Source organism: Somniosus microcephalus, chromosome 20 (genome assembly GCF_052327205.1).
Source record: "Somniosus microcephalus isolate GS21.2 chromosome 20, FLI_Smic_1.0, whole genome shotgun sequence".
Lineage (NCBI taxonomy): Eukaryota > Metazoa > Chordata > Chondrichthyes > Squaliformes > Somniosidae > Somniosus > Somniosus microcephalus.
Window position 1 is genome coordinate 54,514,764 of NC_141006.1, and position 18,493 is coordinate 54,533,256.

At 47.2% G+C, this 18,493-nt stretch overlaps 1 protein-coding gene across 2 annotated transcripts in view; it reads right to left on the reverse strand.

Annotated features, from left to right (window-relative positions):
* Positions 1-18,493, reverse strand: part of LOC147103275 (cation channel sperm-associated protein 4-like) — a 72,764-nt gene that overhangs the window by 41,712 nt on the left and 12,559 nt on the right. For both annotated transcript variants that reach the window (XM_085962736.1, XM_085962734.1), the window contains exon 2: positions 2,828-2,971. In XM_085962736.1, the coding sequence (XP_085818862.1) occupies positions 2,828-2,836 (9 nt within the window). In that variant the 5' untranslated portion in view covers positions 2,837-2,971. The remainder of the gene's footprint in view (positions 1-2,827; positions 2,972-18,493) is intronic.

The following is an 18,493-nucleotide window of genomic DNA, read 5'->3' on the forward strand; positions in this document are numbered from 1 at the left end:
CACAGCCCTTGCTATCAACCATAGGGCGACCAGCTGAGGAGCAGGAGGAGGAGCAGGAAGAGGAGAAGGAGGAAGGGGAAGGGAGGAGGCAACCCAGACAGCCACTTTATGGCCGGGCTGTCCGAAACTGACTTATCCAGCTGTGATACCAGTAAACACAACCCCAATTCCAAATTCACCAACAGTCCCACACCTTACCTTCCCTCTGTCACTGACCATCGTAGCGTCCACTTGGTCACAATGCAAAAATAAAAGCCAACACAAAATAAACATTCCAAACCAAATTTATAAATGAAATCATGCCATACTGCATACAAATGTAAACTAATCACCCTTGTGCATTCCCCTAGTGCCTGTCTTTTATGCGCCTTTGCCAATCCTAGTGCTCCTACGCATTGCTACCCCAGTGGCTGCAGCATGGTTGTGAAAGGCTGCTGACTTGCAGTGGAAGAGACTGCAGATGGCCTTAGCGGATGACCTCGAGCAGCTCTGGGCCTAAAAGGCCCAGCTTTGGAATGCACCATCTTGGCATGGGCAGCAGCAGTCTGGGCTGGCTGACAGGTAACAACAAGGGTACTGGCAGAGTGGCAGGGGTGAGAGCATGAATGCTGTCATCCTGAGAGAGGACAGCAGGTTTGTGCTCCATGGAGCCACTGCCACTCCCATGGGTCGGTGCCTCAGCAATCCTAGCAATCTGTTGGAGGACAGATTGCTGGACTGCTGAGACACCCTGCAAGCCCCTTTGAACACCGGTAAACGTAGCCACAATGGCAGTAGTCTGAACTTCCGTGGCAGCAAGCTGCGCGTGCATGACAGAAGTCTGAGCTTCCACTGCAGCACCCTGACGTTGGGTGGTGTCTGCTTGTGTTGCAATGGAAGCTGAAACATCAGCCATCAGACGGTGAATTCTGGTTGGGTCCACAAGTGTGCTGGAAAGGATGGGCTCCAAGCTCTGCGCAAAGGCCTGTGCCAAGTTGGTGCCGGACTTCTCCATGTTCTTTGACATTGCACGCAGGCTTCCTGGCAGGCCTGCTGATGGACCAAGCATTTCATTATACATACATACCCATCAGCCATCTTCTGTGGCCTGTCCCAACGAAGTGCTCATCTGATTCCTCTGCAGCAGAACTCATGTGCGACCTCGCCCTCCGGGGAGCTAGCACCTGCACTACCCTTGCCCCTGCCCTGGCTGCAGGCCACTTGTGCCTGGTGTCTCACCACGTGCGCCTGGTGTCTCACCACGTGCAGATCCCACATCTAAGCTATCCTCTAAAGTATGCAGAGTGTCAGTATCTGAGTTGGTGGCTGCGGGCGTGAAATCGAGTGACAGCGTTGTGTCTTCAGCATCACAGCCTTCTTTTTCTTTCAGTTCTTACTTCTCCACCACTGCCTGGCCAAGTTGCAGCTCTTGGCTATCTGAAAGGAGAAAGGCACAAGGGTAGAATTGCGGTGAGGGGAGGGGGAGAAAGCAAGAGGTGCAGGCTTACACCATCTGCAGCTTGTAAATCAGAAGGGATTGTGGGCCAAGGGGGAAGTGAGATGTGCAAAGGAGGATTAGGTATGAGGATACCGTCATCTTCGATTGTTTCAGCCTCGCTGCTGGCCATGGGCTCAGCAATGGCCACTCCAATAAATTCCAGCACTGTCTCCTCCATGGGGGTTAGGTCATGCAGGCGCATCTGTCACCCTGTGGGAAGCCCCTGCCGCCTGCGGTTATGAGCCGCCTTGCCCTGCAAGAGAGAGGGATGTGTGTCAGTGAGTGTGGTGCAATGTGTTTGGGTGATTTGCCTGTCATGGTTGAATAGCTGGCTGTGCGTGCAAGCTGTGAGATATGGGTGTGAGGCTTGCAGCAGTGCTAAGTGTGTGAGGGTGAAACTATGAATGTGAGGTATGAGTCCTGATTGATAGAAATTGTTGGTAGTGAGTGATGGGGGTGTGGTACATTGAGCAGCGTGTGAGGCTAGTGGTGCAGTTGATGGGATATGGCACTTGAAGGTGAATTCACTGACCTTGACCACTCGTGTGAGATCACTGAACATTTTGTGGCACTGCACCCAGGTCCTCGGCATTGACCACCAGGTCTATCTGCTCTCACTGCCTTCTTTGAGTTTGTCTGGACGGCCTCCTGGCCCCCTGTGTATAGAGGACCTCTTTCCTCCTGCCCACCTCATCCACCAAGGCCTCTAGTGCAGCATCTGAGAACTTTGGAGCACGCTCTTTGCCTTGCTGCACCATAATTCAGTGTTCTTCTTGCTCACTTCCAGCACCTGCTCCAGCCAGAATGCACCACCCCTTTAAGAGGTGCAGGCTGACTTTTAGTAGTGCAGGGTAGCTTCAAGTGGTGCTAGCCTCGCACGAACTTGGGCCCCCTGCTGAGGTGCTGAGCCACTGAACAGCATGTTTAGCGCTTCTGCATCACTGCAATGATTTTAATTAGCCGGCAGCACGAAGGTATGCTGCCTGCATCGGACTCAACGGGCGAGTATTAATCGCGCATTGTGATAGCCACACCCATTTTCAGGGGCAATCGAATTTAGCCCCCAGGCTTTGAGAACACGATTTAAACCATTTCTGTCTGCATTACTGTTCTGTCTTTGTAAGAAATAAAAGTAATGTAAAAGCATATCAATATTTTTACAGACTATCAGTTTTTTATTTCCAAATTTTTTTAACGGAATTCAAATTTTCAAACTGCCATTGTAAGATTTGAACTCATGTTCTCTGGATTATTATTAGTCTAGAGTTCTCTGGATTATTGGTCCAGGTATACTAGATGTAATAGCAAGCAATGAATGTAAGGGGTTTAAACACAGTTCCCATTCCTTACCTCTAACATGGTAGGGTTGGTCTGAAAACTGATGGAAACACAGCTTCCAATGAGCAGTGCGATGATAACTGACCTCAGCAAAATATGGTCCAGCAAACGGCATAAAATGTTTTGAGAGATTTTGTCTTCCACACTCCACTCATCCTAAAAATGAAATAAAGTGAAATGAATTATCAGAATCTTCTGCGCCAACAGGCACCGGAAGGATTGCTTCAAACACCTGCATTACAAGCTTTGATAGACTTTGTAATGTAGTTCTAAATCAAAACCTTGAATGGAGGCGAGTTATTTATGAAACGTAATCTGAATCAAGCAATTCTGCAAACAACCAGGAACTGTACACGCTAGAGAAGATTGGCGTGGTCTTACTTGTAATTTACTCCTCAAATCAATAAGGTTATAAAAGTTGAATATCAGGTGTCACAGATTTATTAAGCATACAGTACATGTAATAGTACGTAAACATACAATTAAAAGGTATTACTTACAGCCGGACCTAATGATGACTGGTTGGGGATTCAAAGGTGTTACAGTCTGAGTTCAGTATCTTAGGTCTTTACGAATCCTACATATCTGTTCCAAAACCTACTTTTTATATCTTTTTCTTACTCCTTCTATGTGACACTCCACATGTTTTGGCATTACATAATACAACTCCATATAAGGTGAATTTTAATGAGTTAATTCCCATGTCCCTTATCAATACTTTTAGTTTAAACAAGTTATTCTTCTGTAGACTGGTACAACTCCCCATCTTTGTTATCTTATTGATAGTTTAGCTCGTCTTACATATAATTGTTATTTTACCAAGTGAAACTTCTAATTATAAATCTGCAACATTGCATACCGATCTCTTGCTTCTAATAGGGATGATGTATTCGCAGATGTTTCTCACTGCAAAACTAACTGCCCTTCCTGCACTTATTAAACTGATTAAAGTTCTCTGATTAAAGGTACTGCACCTCAGGAAGGATATATTGGCTTTGGAAGGGGTACAGAGCACATTCACCTGAATGATGATAGTGCTTAAAGGATTAAATTATGAAGACAGATTGCATAAACTTGGTTTGTATTCTATTGAGTTTAGACGGTTGAAGGGTTATCTAATTGAGGTGTTTGAAATGATAAAAGGGTTTGAGGGTAGAGAGAGAGAAACTAGCATGCAGAACAAGGGGGGCACAATATTAAAATTAGAGCTAGGCCATTCAGGACTGAAATCAGGAAGCATTTTTTCCACACAAAGGGTAGTAGAAATCGAGAACTTGCTCCCCCAAATGGTTGTGGATGTTGGGTCAATTGAAATATTCAAGACTGAGTTTGATAGATTTTTGTTAGGTAAGGGTATCAAGGGATATGGATCAAAGGCAGGTAAATGGAGTTGAGGTTAATTTAGAGAGGTTTACATCAATAACTAGGGTTGTCAATGCTGGTTGGACATATTCCATGAGGTTTCATAACATGACCTCCCACCCCCAATTACCCTGCACTCACGCTACTGCCACTGGTCGCCCAATATGTCCATCCTCACAGTACCCCGCCTTCCCACGCCAACTGGAAAGCAAACAGACACTTCATTACCTGAATGGAAAATTCCTGACTGCCAGTCAAACAGCCTTTTTTATGATCTCCTTTATGTATTTTATATGGCTCTATGATGTTTCTCCTGGGTTGCTTGCAGCAGTGTCAAGGAGATTAATCTTTAATTCGTGGAGACTTTGGGGCAATCCTGGAGGGCTGGAAACCCTAGTTGTAACAGAGTTTCAATAATGGAGGACTGTAGCTATCCTAAGATAAACTCGGATGAGAAAATCCTTTGTGGTCAAAATTGGTGAGGGTTCTTAGAATGAGCCGGTGTCAGGAGGAGCAGAGAGCGGCGGTACAGTGAGTACTTAAACTCACTTTCGCGGGCTTTTAAAATTTTTTTTATACAGAGGCCAGTGTCGGGAGGAGCAGAGAGCGGCGGTACAGTGAGTGCTTAAACTCACTTTCGCGGGCTTTTTTTTACAGAGGCTTACCAATCTCACAGACCAGCGGCGGTGTTCCGGAGCCACGTTATGATTCAAAAAGTGACGCAGGCAAGAGGAAGCAGCTGATTGGGTGAGTATGGCCAGGTGAGTATTTATACTACTCAATAGTTTTACAGTTAAGATTAATAGTTTATAAAATTTAGAAGGTCTTAATTTTTGTGGTTATAGTTTCTAAGGTCTCTGTTGTGTATTGGGGACTGCTAGTAACCAAGGGCCCTTGAGTATATCATTTAATTGTAGTGTAATTAGTGGTATTGATTTGATTTAATTTAAATTAATTAAAGTGTAAGTCATGGCAGGACAACTCGGCCCCGTGGCATGCTCCTCCTACGCTATGTGGGAAATCAGGGACACTTCCCGTGTCTCTGACGACCATGTGTGCGGGAAGTGTATCCAGCTGCAGCTACTGACAGACCGCATTGCGGCACTGGAGCTGCGTATGGATACATACTGGAGCATTCGCGATGCTGAGGACATCATGGATAGCACGTTTAGGGAGTTGGTCACACCGCAGGTAAAGGCTGCACAGGCAGGAAGGGAATGGGTGACCACCAAGCACAGTAGTAGGCGCAGGCAGGTAGTGCAGGGGTCCCCTGTGGCCATCCCTCTCTCAAACAGATATACCACTTTGGATAATGTTGAGGGAGATGGCTTATCAGGGGAAGGCAGCAGCAGCCAACTTTCTGGCACCTGCTGCACAGGACGGGAGGAAAATGAGTGGGAGAGCTATAGTGATAGGGGATTCTATTGTAAGGGGAATAGATAGGCGTTTCTGCGGCCGCAAACGAGACTCCAGGATGGTATGTTGCCTCCCTGGTGCAAGGGTCAAGGATGTCTCGGGGCGGCTGCAGGGCATTCTGGAGGGGGAGGGTGAACAACCAGTTGTCGTGGTGCATATAGGTACCAACGATATAGGTAAAAAACAGGATGAGGTCCTAAAAGCTGAATATAGGGAGTTAGGAGGTAAATTAAGAAATAGGACCTCAAAGGCAGGAATCTCAGGATTGCTACCAGTACCACGTGCTGGTCAGAGTAGAAATAGAAGGATATTTCAGATGAATACGTGGCTAGAGGAATGGTGCAAGGGGGAGGGATTCAAATTCCTGGGACATTGGAACCGGTTCTGGGGGAGGTGGGACCAGTACAAACTGGACGGTTTGCACCTGGGCGGGACCGGGACCGATGTCCTAGGGGGAATGTTTGCTAGTGCTGTTGGGGAGGGTTTAAACTAAAATGGCAGGGGGTTGGGAACCTGTGCAGGGAAACAAAGGAAAAGTAAGCAAGGATAGAAGCAAAAGACAGGAAGGAGAAAAGCAAAAGTGGAAGGCAGAGAAATCAAGGGTGTAAATCAAACAGGGCTACAGTAAATAATAATTCTAAAAGGACTAAGCGTGTTAAAAAAAACAAGCCTGAAGGCTTTATGTCTTAATGTCAGGAGCATTCGTAATAAGGTGGATGAATTAGCTGCGCAAATAGATGTAAACGGATAAGATGTAATTGGAATTACGGAGACATGGCTCCAGAGTGACCAAGGCTGGGAATTCAACATCCAGGGGTATTTAATATTCAGGAAGGACAGGCAAAAAGGAAAAGGAGGTGGGGTAGCATTGCTGGTTAAAGAAGAGATTAACACAATAGTAAGGAAGAATATTAGCTCTGATGATGTGGAATCTGTATGGGTAGAGCTGAGAAAACGTTAGTGGGAGTTGTATACAGACCCCCAAACAGTACTGCTGAGGTTGGGGATGGCATTAAATGGGAAATTAGAGACGCATGCAATAAGGGCACAGCAGTTATCATGGGCGACTTTAATCTACATATAGATTGGGCTAACCAAATTAGTAACAATACTGTGGAGGAGGAATTCCTAGAGTGTACATGGGACGGTTAACAAGGGAAATTAGGGATAGCATAAGATGCAAGGAGAGGACATATAATTTGGCCAGAAAAAGCAGCAAACCTGAGGATTGGGAGCAGTTTAGGATTCAGCAAAGGAGGACAAAGTGATTAATTAAGAGGGGGAAAATGGATTATGAGAATAAGCTTGCAGGGAACATAAAAACTGACTGTAAAAGCTTCTATAGGTATGTGAAGAGAAAAAGATTGGTGAAGTCAAGCATAGGTCCCTTGCAGTCAGAATCAGGGGAATTTATAATGGGGAACAAAGAAATGGCAGCCCAATTAAATGCATACTTTGGTTCTGTCTTCACAAAGGAGGACACAAATAACCTCCCAGAGATGTCGGGGAACATAGGGTCTAATGAGAGGGAGGAATTGAATGAAATCAGTATTTGTAGGGAAATGGTATTAGGGAAATTGACGGGATTGAAGGCTGATAAATCCTCAGGGCCTGATAACCTACATCCTAGGGTACTTAAGGAAGTGGCCCTAGAAATAGTAGATGCATTGCTGGCCATCTTCCAAAATTCTATAGACTCTGGAATAGTTCCCATGGATTGGAGGGTAGCTAATATAACCCCACTATTTAAAAAAGGTGGTAGAGAGAAAACAGGGAATTATAGACCGGTACGCCTGACATCGGTAGTGGGGAAAATGCTAGAGTCCATTATATAAAAGATGTAATAGCAGAGCACTTGGAAAACAGTGACAGGATCGGACAAAGTCAACATGGATTTACAAAAGGTAAATCATGCTTGACTGATCTGGAATTTTTTGAGGATGTAACTGGTAGAATAGATAAGAGAGAACCAGTGGATGTGGTGTATTTGGACTTTCAGAAGGCTTTCGATAAGATCCCGCATAAGAGATTGGCGTGCAAAGTTAAAGCACATGGGATTGGGGGTAAGGTACTGACTTGGATAGAGAACTGGTTGGCAGATAGGAAGCAAAGAGTTGGAATAAACGGGTCTTTTTCCGAGTAGCAGGCAGTGACTAGTGGGGTACCGCAGGGATCGGTGCTAGGACCCCAGCTGTTCACAATATATATTAATGATCTAGACGAGGGAACTAGATGTAATATCTTCAAGTTTGCAGACGACACAAAGCTGGGTGGGCGTGTGTGCTGTGAGGAGGATGCAGAGAAACTCCAGTATGATTTGGACAGATTGGGTGATTGGGCAGATGTATGGCAGAAGCAGTATAATGTGGATAAATGCGAGGTTATCCACTTTGGTGGCAAAAACAGGAAGACAGATTATCTGAACAGCAACAGATTGGGAAAAGGGGAAGTGCAACGAGACCTGGGTGTACTTGTGCACCAGTCGTTGAAGGTAAGCATGCAGGTGCAGCAGTCGGTTAAGAAGGCAAATGGTATGTTGGCCTTCATAGCGAGAGGATTCGAGTACAGGAGCAAGGATGTCTTGCTGCAGTTGTACAGGACCTTGGTGAGACCTCACCTTGAGTATTGTGTGCAGTTTTGGTCGCCTTATCTGAGGAAGGATGTTCTTGCCATGGAGGGAGTGCAGCGAAGATTTACCAGACTGATACCTGGGATGGCAGGAATGACGCATGAAGAGAGATTGGGTTGATTAGGATTATATTTGCTAGTGTTTAGAAGAATGAGAGGGGATCTCATTGAAACTTATAAAATTCTAACAGGACTAGATAGACTAGATGCAGGAAGGATGTTTCCGATGGCGGGGGAGTCCAGAACCAGGGCTCACAGTCTAAGGATAAGGGGTAAGCCATTTAGGACTGAGATGAGGAGGAATAAGAACATAACATAAGAACATAAGAAGTAGGAGCAGGAGTAGGCCATACGGCCCCTCGGGCCTGCTCCACCATTCAATAGGATCATGGCTGATCCGAACTTAGACTCATGTCCACTTCCCTGTCCGCTCCCCATAACTCTTAATTCCCTTATCAGCTAGGAAACTGTCTATCTCCGTTTTAAATTTATTTAATGTCGCAGCTTCCACAGCTCTCTGAGGTAGCAAATTCCATAGATTTACTACCCTCTGAGTGAAGAAGTTTCTCCTCATCTCAGTTTTGAAACGGCAGCCCCTTATTCTAAGATTATGCCCCTTAGTTCTAGTCTCACCCATCAGTGGAAACATCCTCCCCGCATCCACCCGATCAAGCCCCCTCACAATCTTATATGTTTCGATAAGATCGCCTCTCATTCTTCTGAATTCCAATGAGTAGAGGCCCAACCTACTCAACCTTTCCTCATAAGTCAACCCCCTCATCTCCGGAATCAACCGAGTGAACCTTCTCTGAACTGCCTCGAGAGCAAGTATATCTTTTCTTAAATATGGAAACCAAAACTGTACGCAGTATTCCAGGTGTGGCCTCACCAGCACCCTGTATAACTGAAGCAAGACTTCCCTGCTTTTATACTCCGTCCCCCTTGCAATAAAAGCCAAGATTCCTTTGGCCTTCCTGATCACCTGCTGTACCTGCATACTAACCTTCTGTGTTTCATGCACCAGGACCCCCAGATCCCTTTGTACTGTAGCACTTTGCAGTTTCTTTCCATTTAGATAATAACTTGCTCTTTGATTCTTTCTGCCAAAGTGCATAACCTCACACTTTCCAACATTATATTCCATCTGTCAAATTTCTGCCCACTCACTTAGCCTGTCTATGTCCTTTTGCAGGTTTTTTATGTCCTCCTCACTCACTGCTTTCCCTCCCATCTTTGTATCGTCGGCAAACTTGGGATACGTTGCACTTGGCCCCCTCCTCCAAATCGTTAATATAGATTGTAAAGAGTTGGGGTCCCAGCACTGACCCCTGCGGTACACCACTAGTTACTGATTGCCAACCTGAGAATGAACCATTTATCCCAACTCTCGGTTTTCTGTTAGATAGCCAATCTTTCACCCATGCCAGTATATTACCCCCAATCCCGTGATTTTTTATCTTGTGCAGTAATCTTTTGTGTGGCACCTTGTCAAATGCCTTTTGGAAGTCCAAATACACCACATCCACTGGTTCCCCTTTATCCACCCTGTTTGTTACGTCCTCAAAGAATTCGAGCAAATTTATCAAGCATGATTTCCCCTTCATAAAACCATGCTGACTCTGTCCGATTAAATTATGCTTATCCAAATGTCCTGTTACTGCTTCCTTAATAATGGACTCCAACATTTTACCAACCACAGATGTTAGGCTAACTGGTCTATAGTTTCCAGCCTTTTGTCTACCTCCCTTTTTAAAGAATTTCTTCACTCAGAGAGTGGTGAACCTGTGGAATTCTCTACCACAGAAGGCAGTTGAGGCCAACTTATTAAATATATTCAAGAAGGAGTTAGGTATATTTCTTAAGGCTAAAGGGATCAAGGGATATGGGGAGAAAGCAGGGATAGGGTACTGAATTTGGATGATCAGCCATGATCTCATTAAATTGCGGAACAGGCTCGAGGGGCCGAATGGCCTACTCCTGCTCCTATCTTCTATGTTTCTATGAGCCAGAACTGCTTCCTTAATCAGGATGTTATATGCCCAACAAGGAAGGATGAAATGCTGGACTTGGGTCTGGGCAGTGAAACAGGGTAAGTACGTGACCAGAAGGGAGGAGGACATTTGAGAAATAGAGACCAGAATCTAAGGAGGGTCACTCTAAAAATAGATAAACGGTGTTGGACTGGAAATGAGATGAAAGGGGACCCAGACCAGCCCAGATGAATTGATTGAAAAAATGACAGATCAAACAGTGGAGTAGCTGTGAGAGATATTTAGATATCAGATGGATAAAGTACAGTTTAAATATATTCCATGGTGTGGAGATGCCGGTGTTGGACTGGGGTGGACAAATGTAAGAAGTCACACAACACTAGGTTATAGTCCAACAGTTTTATTTGAAATCACAAGCTTTCGGAGCGCTGCTCCTTCGTCAGGTGAAGTGGAGAGATGTATAAAGACACAGCTTATATAGTCAGAGAATAATGCCAGATGATTACAGGTAATCTTTCTAACTGCCATTTATCACACCTCGGCAGAGAGATAATCACAGCAATCAAAGGTGTGAATGGTGTCCAAATAGGTTAGTCAGAAAAACATTACATCAAAGAACAATGAGGTGGGGTCACAAGGGGTCAAATGTTGCAGATGCTGGGGTCTGTATGAAAAACAAAAAACAGACAAAAAAACATTATTTTTGCTGGAAATCACAGCAGGTCCGGCCGCATCTGTGTAGAGAGAACAAGCCAACAACGACTCGAGTCTGGATGATCCTACGTCAGGTGGGGTTACATGTAGTGTGACATGAACCCACGATCCCGGTTGAGGTCGTCCTCATGAGTGCAGAACTTGGCTATCAGTTTCTGCTCTACGATTTTGCGTTGTCGTGTGTCTCGAAGGCCGCCTTGGAGAATGCTTACCCGAAGATCGGAGGTTGAATGTCCTTGACTGCTGAAGTGTTCCCCGACTGGGAGGGAACACTCCTGCCTGGCGATTGTTGCGCGGTGTCCGTTCATCCGTTGTCGCAGTGTCTGCATGGTCTTGCCGATGTACCATGCTCCGGGCATCCTTTCCTGCAACGTATGAGGTAGACAACGTTGGCCAAGTCACATGAGTATGTACCATGTACCTGGTGGGTGGTGTCCTCACGTGATGATGGTATCTGTGTTGATGATCTGGCATGTCTTGCAGAGGTTGCCGTGGCAGGGTTGTGTGGTGTCGTGGTCGCTGTTCTCCTGAAAGCTGGGTAATTTGCTGCGAACGATGGTCTGTTTGAGGTTAGGCGGCTGTTTGAAGGCGAGTAGTGGAGGCGTGGGGATGGCCTTAGCGAGGTGTTCGTCATCATCGATGACATGTTGAAGGCTGCGAAGAACATGGCGTAGTTTCTCCGCTCCGGGGAAGTACTGGACGACGAAGGGTACTCTGTTGGTTGTGTCCCGTAGGGCTTGTCCATAGGGGATGGCTTCTTTAACGTGGTTAGGGTGGAAGCTGGAGAAGTGGAGCATCGTGAGGTTGTCCGTGGGCTTGCGGTAGAGTGAAGTGCTGAGGTGTCCGTCTTTGATGGAGATTCGTGTGTCCAAGAATGAAACCGATTCTAAGGAGTAGTCCATGGTGAGTTTGATGGTGGGATGGAACTTGTTGATGTCATCGTGTAGTCTTTTCAGTGATTCTTCGCCGTGGGTCCATAGGAAGAAAATATCGTCGATGTATCTGGTGTATAGCGTTGGTTGGAGGTCCTGTGCAGCGAAGAAGTCTTGCTCAAACTTGTGCATGAAGATGTTGGCGTATTGGGGTGCGAATTTGGTCCCCATGGCTGTTCTGTGTGTTTGGCTAAAGAACTGGTTGTCGAAGGTGAAGGCATTGTGGTCAAGGATGAAGCGGATGAGTTGTAGGATGGCGTCTGGAGATTGGCTGTTGTTGGTGTTGAGTACTGAGGCTGTCGCAGCGATGCCGTCATCGTGGGGGATACTGGTGTAGAGTGCCGAGACGTCCATCGTGGCGAGGAGTGTTCCTGGTTCAACTGGTCCGTGGGTGCTGAGTTTCTGTAAGAAGTCTGTAGTGTCGCGACAGAAGCTGGGGGTTCCCTGTACGATGGGTTTCAGGATGCCCTCGACGTATCCAGAGAAGTTCTCACACAGGGTTCCGTTGCCTGATACGATAGGACGTCCGGGTGTGTTGGCTTTGTGTATCTTTGGGAGGCAGTAGAAGTCTCCCACGCGGGGAGTACGTGGGATGAGAGTGCGTAGGATGCTTTGAAGGTCTGGATCGAAGGTCTTGATCAGTCTGTTGAGTTGGCGGGTGTGTTCTTTGGTCGGATCTGCGGGTAACTGTCTGTAGTGTTCCTGGTTGTCCAGTTGTCGGTATGCTTCTTTGCAATAGTCCGTTCTGTTCTGTATGACGATGGCTCCTCCTTTGTCTACTGGTTTGATGACGATGTTGCGGTTGGTCTTGAGAGCGTGGATGGCATTGCGTTGTGCTCGGGTGACATTCTGGACTGTCTTGTGAGTGCGGCTGATGAATCTGGCGTTGATGCATCTCCTGACAGCTTGAGCATACATGTCAAGCTTAGGGCAGCGACCCTCCAGAGGGGTCCAATTTGACTCTTTCTTCTTCGGTTGCTGCACTGCAGATCCCTCTGTCTGCTGTTCCAGATCATTGGTTGTCTCATTGGGTTCGCTGCTTACATCTTGGGATTTGTGGAAGAATTCCTGGAGCCTCATTCTCCTGATGAATTCCTCTGTGTCTGCCGCGAGACCGATGGGGTCCATTTTGGTGGTGGGGCAGAAATTGAGCCCTCGGCTGAGAACTTCAATTTCGTCTGGTTGAAGGGTGTGGTCGGATAAGTTGACGATGGACTTCCCTGTGGTTTCAACCATGGTACCGGGGGAGGCTTGGTTGCTGCTGGTGGTGATGCCAAGTTTCTCAAGCTTCCTGTTCTTGGTGTGCATGTAGGCAGTGTAGTTCCGTTGCCTCGTCTGTTTGGCGGTGTCTCGTAGCTGGTCTGCTGTGTCCTGAGAACAGGCCGAGAACATGGACTCTATCTCGGTTTCGACGTCTGCTGTAGAGCTGGTGTACGAGATGGTTGAGGAGTGTGCGAGAGGTATGACGGCAGAGTCTCTCAGCGTAGTCTGTGTTGTAGGTCGCCCTTGTGACCCCACCTCATTGTTCTTTGATGTAATGTTTTCCTGACTAACCTATTTGGACACCATTCACACCTTTGATTGCTGTGATTATCTCTCTGCCGAGGTGTGATAAATGGCAGTTAAAAAGATTACCTGTAATCATCTGGCATTATTCTCTGACTATATAAGCTGTGTCTTTATGCATCGCTCCACTTCACCTGACGAAGGAGCAGCGCTCCGAAAGCTTGTGATTTCAAATAAAACTGTTGGGACTATAACCTGGTGTTGTGTGACTTCTTACATAAATATATTCCAACTAGGAGTAAAGGGGTGTATCAAAGGAAGAGGCCCAAAGGATAAGGAGAACTCAGAGCAAAAATGAGATATAAAAAAGCTTTTGAGATATAGGGTGAAAATGCAGAAGTAAAGTATGAGAAACGTAAAAAGTATAAGACAGAACTTGCACTGATATAGTACTTTTCATGTATCAGGACGTCCCAAACTGCTACATAACCAATGAAGTACTCTTAAAGTATAGCTACTGTTGTAATGTAGGGAAACACAGCATCCAACTTACATACAGCAAGATCCCGCAACAGCAGTTTAATAAATAAGCAGTTAACCTGGTTTAGTGAAGTTGGTTAAGCAATAAATACTGGCCAGGACAACTCCTCTGCTCTTCTTTAAATTGTATGATGCAAGCTTTTCCATCCACGTGAGCAGGCAGATGGGGCTTCAGTTTAATGTCTCACCCAAAGGACAACACCTCCAACAACGCAGCATCCTTCATTACTGCACTGATGTGGCAGCCTACACTCAAGTCTGGGGCTTCAACCCATGACCTTCTAACTTAAGATGCAAGAGTGCTGCTACTGGGCCAAAGCTGACACTTAACATCAAATAGAAAGGAAGATTAGGAAGGCCAAAAGAGTATCCACTTAAAGGAAAGAGGCTGAACAGAGAAACCTCAGGATTTCTATCTCTGTGACCTCTATCTCTGCAACCTCCTCCAGCCCTACAATCCTCCGAGAACTCTGTGTTACTCCAACTCTAGCCTCTTGTCCATCCCCTGCTTCCTTTGCCCCACCATTGGCGGCCTTGCTTTTAGCCATCTAGGCCCCAAGCTCTGGAATTCCCTCCCTAAACCTTTCCAACTCTCTCTCCTTCTTTAAAATGCTCCTTAAAACGTACCTCTTTGACCAAGCTTTTAGTCACCTGTTCTAATATCTCCTTCTTCGGCTCGGTGTCAATTTTTAAGAACATAAGAATTAGGAGCAGGAGGAGGCCATACGGCCCTTCGAGGCTGCTCCGCCATTCAATAAGATCATGGTTGATCTTCAACCTTAACTCCACTTTCCCGCCCGATCTCCATATCCCTTGATTCCCCTAGAGTCCAAAAATCTATCTATCTCAGCCTTGAATATACTCAACAACTCAGTATCCATAGTCCTTTCAGGTAGAGAATTCCAAAGATTCATAAACCTCTAAGTGAAGAAATTTCTCCTCAACTCAGTCTTAAATGGTTGACCCCTTATCCTGAGACTATCGGGGATGGAGCGGGGAATGGGACTGACTTGATTGCTCTGCAGAGAGCCAGCACGGACTCGATGGGCTGAATTGCCAACTTCTGTGCCGTTATGACTCTATGGGGGAAAAATTTGATTGCTTTGCGCCTCCCGTTACTGCCCTAAGAGGGCAGTTACGGGAGGCGCAAAGCAACTAGCAACCGGGCGTGGCGCCGCCAACGCCTCCCGCGAAATTCGGCGGCAGGTTAGCGGTGGCGATCTTCGGTAGCGGCTCGACTTACCGCCAGACGCTACGTCCGATGGGGTCGAGGGGCCTACCTGCGGCCGGGCCGGTGCTAATTAAAGGGGAGGTGACGGGCGGCCATTTTTGTTGCTGGCCGCCTGTAAGCACCAGCCTACGTTGCTGTCACCGGCCCCCGTGAAGCCCCTCTGCGGGGTGCCGGCTGCTCCCCATGAGCCCAGCACTCCTCTTGAGTGCCGGGCTCGTTTGCTGGCACTCCCAATCCCTGGTGGCCCAGCTGGGCGCCGGGATGCGCTGCGCCAGACCCCTCCCCTTTAATAAGGGGAGGAAGGCCTGCAGTAGCGCCACTGTATTGCCTCGCAGCGCCCCAAGAGGGACGCGGGACACTTCCAGTAGCGCTCCTCCTCCCTCTCGGGGCGCTACCTGGGAAAATCGGCCGCGGGGGTGTTAATTTTTTCGGGGTGCTAAAAGTACCACCCCAGCGAACTTAGCGCCCCAATTTTTCCCCCTATGACTCTATGCCCTCTAGTTCTAGATTCTCCAGCCAGGGGAAACAACCTCTCAGCATCAACCCTGTCAATCCCCCTCAGAATCTTATATGTTTCAATGAGATCACCTCTCATTCTTCTAAACTCCAGAGAGTATAGGCCCAATCTACTCAATCTCTCCTCATAGAACAACCCTCTCATCCCCAGGGATCAATCTAGTGAACCTTCGTTGCACTGCCTCTAAGGTATGTATGTCCTTTCTCAGATAAGGAGACCAAAACTGTGCACAGTACTCCAGGTATGGTCTCACCAAAGCCCTGTACAATTGTAGTAAGACTTCCTTACTCTTGTACTCCAACCCCCTTGCAATAAAGGCCAACATGCCATTTACCTAATTGCTTGCTGTACCTGCTTGCTAACTTCCTGTGTTTCCTGTATGAGGACACCTACATCGCTCTGTTTTTCTATTCTTTACATTTCCCCACATTATACTCCATCTGTCACCTTAATACCATTTACTTAACCTGTCTATATCCCTTTGCAGGCTCTTTGTGTCCTCCTCACAGCTCACGTTCCCACATAGCATTGTATCATCAGCAAACTTGGATACATTACACTCGGTTCCTTCATCTAAGTCATTAATATAGATTGTATACGATTGTATACGGGAACGGTAGCATAGTGGTAATGTCACTGGGCTAGTAATCCAGAGGCCTGGACTAATGATCCAGAGACGTTGGGGTAGATTTTCCCAAACCTGTCGGGAAGAAGGCGGGACTTCCCCTTTCGGGTTTTTGAACTGCCTACTTCGACGTCCGGCCAATCCGCGCGATTTTCCCTTGATTGACCTTGTTGAGCCCGCCCAGCGGGCTCAGCAGGCCAATTAAGGGCCGCCCGGCAACAGGTGACGTCACAGACTGAAATTTTATCTGTCAAGAGTTCTTCACAGATGAAATATCAGTGTTTTACAGCTGTTTGAAGCTGTCAAACACTGACAGTCTGAGTTCTACCATGAGTCATTCTGCACAGACTCAGTTAGAACTCTTACCGGCACTCAAAGCTGAAGGCTGTCACTTTTCACAGATCGCAGCCATTCAGCTTTAAGTGCCGGCTGAGTGATGCGCTCCCGATGGCTACAGGAAGAAAGGCTGTGAAGGTAAGTACAGGTAAGTAAAAGTTCTTTACACACTTTAGACACACCAAACACACTTACCTTTACACTCATGCACCCATCACTCACCTGAGCGCAAACATCGCGACCCCTCCAACTCCCTCAACCTGACGGCCCGCCTGCTCTAACCTGGCGTGGTTTGGAGCCGTCGGGAAACCCACACGAAACCCCTCAAAATAGGGATTAGGCTAAAAACTGCCTGTTAACAGGCAGTTAATTGGCACTAATCCCTTCCTGCCTGGTTTCGGCAGGTCCCAGTGCGGGGCGGGTACCCGCCGCCCCTGAAACTTACGTGGGGCGGGGTTTTGGGCGGGATGGTGTCGGGACCCCCAAATTCGGGATTTTCCCGCCCCCCCACACGCCTGAAACCCCACCTGACGGCTCCACGAAAATCTAGCCCGTGAAGTCACGCTGGGGAATTTAAATTGAGTTAATTAAATAAATCTGGAATAAAAAGCTAGTATCAGTAATGGTAACCATGAAACTATCGATTGTCAATTGGTTCACTAATGTCCTTTAGGGAAGGAAATCTGCCGTCGTTACCTAGTCTGGCCTATATGTGACTCCAGACCCACAGCAATGTGGTTGACTCTTAACTGCCCTCTGAAATGGCCTAGCAAGCCACTCAGTTGTAACAAACAGCTACGAAAAACAATAATAAAAATAGAACCGGACAGACCACCCAGTATCGACCTCGGCACTGGCTACGGACACAGCAACGGCACAACCAGCACAGTCGTCCCTGCAAAGTCCTCCTCACCAACATCTGGGAATGATGCCAAAATTGGGAGAGCTGTCCCATAGACTAGTCAAGCAGCAGCCTGACACAGTCATATTCACAGAATCATACCTTTCAGCCAATGTCCCAAACTCCTCCATCACCATCCCTGGGTATGTCTTGTCCCACTGGCAGGACAGACCCACCAGGGGCGGCAGCACAGTGGTATACAGTCAGGAAGGAGTAGCCCTGGGAGTCATCAACATTGACTCCGGACCCCATGAAGTCTCATGGCTTCAGGTCGAGCATGGGCAAGGAAACTTCCTGTTGATTACCACCTACCGCCCTCCCTCAGCTGATGAATCAGTACTCCTCCATGTTGAACACCACTTGGAAGAAGCACTGAGAGTAGCAAGGGCACAGAATGTACTCTAGGTGGGGGACTTCAATGCCCATCACCAAGAGTGGCTCGGTAGCACCACTACTGACCAAGCTGGCCGAGTCCTGAAGGACATAGCTGCCAGTCTGGGCTTGTGCCAGGTGGTGAGAGAACCAACACGAGGGAAAAACCTACTTGACCTCGCCCTCACCAATGTACCTGTTGCAGATGCATCTGTCCATGACAGTATTGGTAGCAGTGACCACCGCACAGTCATTGCAGAGATGAAGTCCCGTCCTCGCACTATCACCGTGCTAAATGGGATAGATTCAGAACAGGTCTAGCAGCTGAAAACTGGGCATCCATGAGGCACTGTGGGCCATCAGCAGCAGCAGGATTGTATTCCACCATGATATGTAACCTCATGGCCTGGCATATCCCTCACTCTACCATTACCATCAAGCCTGGTTCAATAAGAAGTGTAGAAGAGCATGCCAGGAGCAGCACCAGGTGTACCTAAAAATGAGGTGCCAACCTGGGGATGCTGCAACACAGGACTACATGCACGCTAAAAAGCGGAAGCAGCATGCTATAGACAGGACTAAGCGATCCCACAATCAACGGATCAGG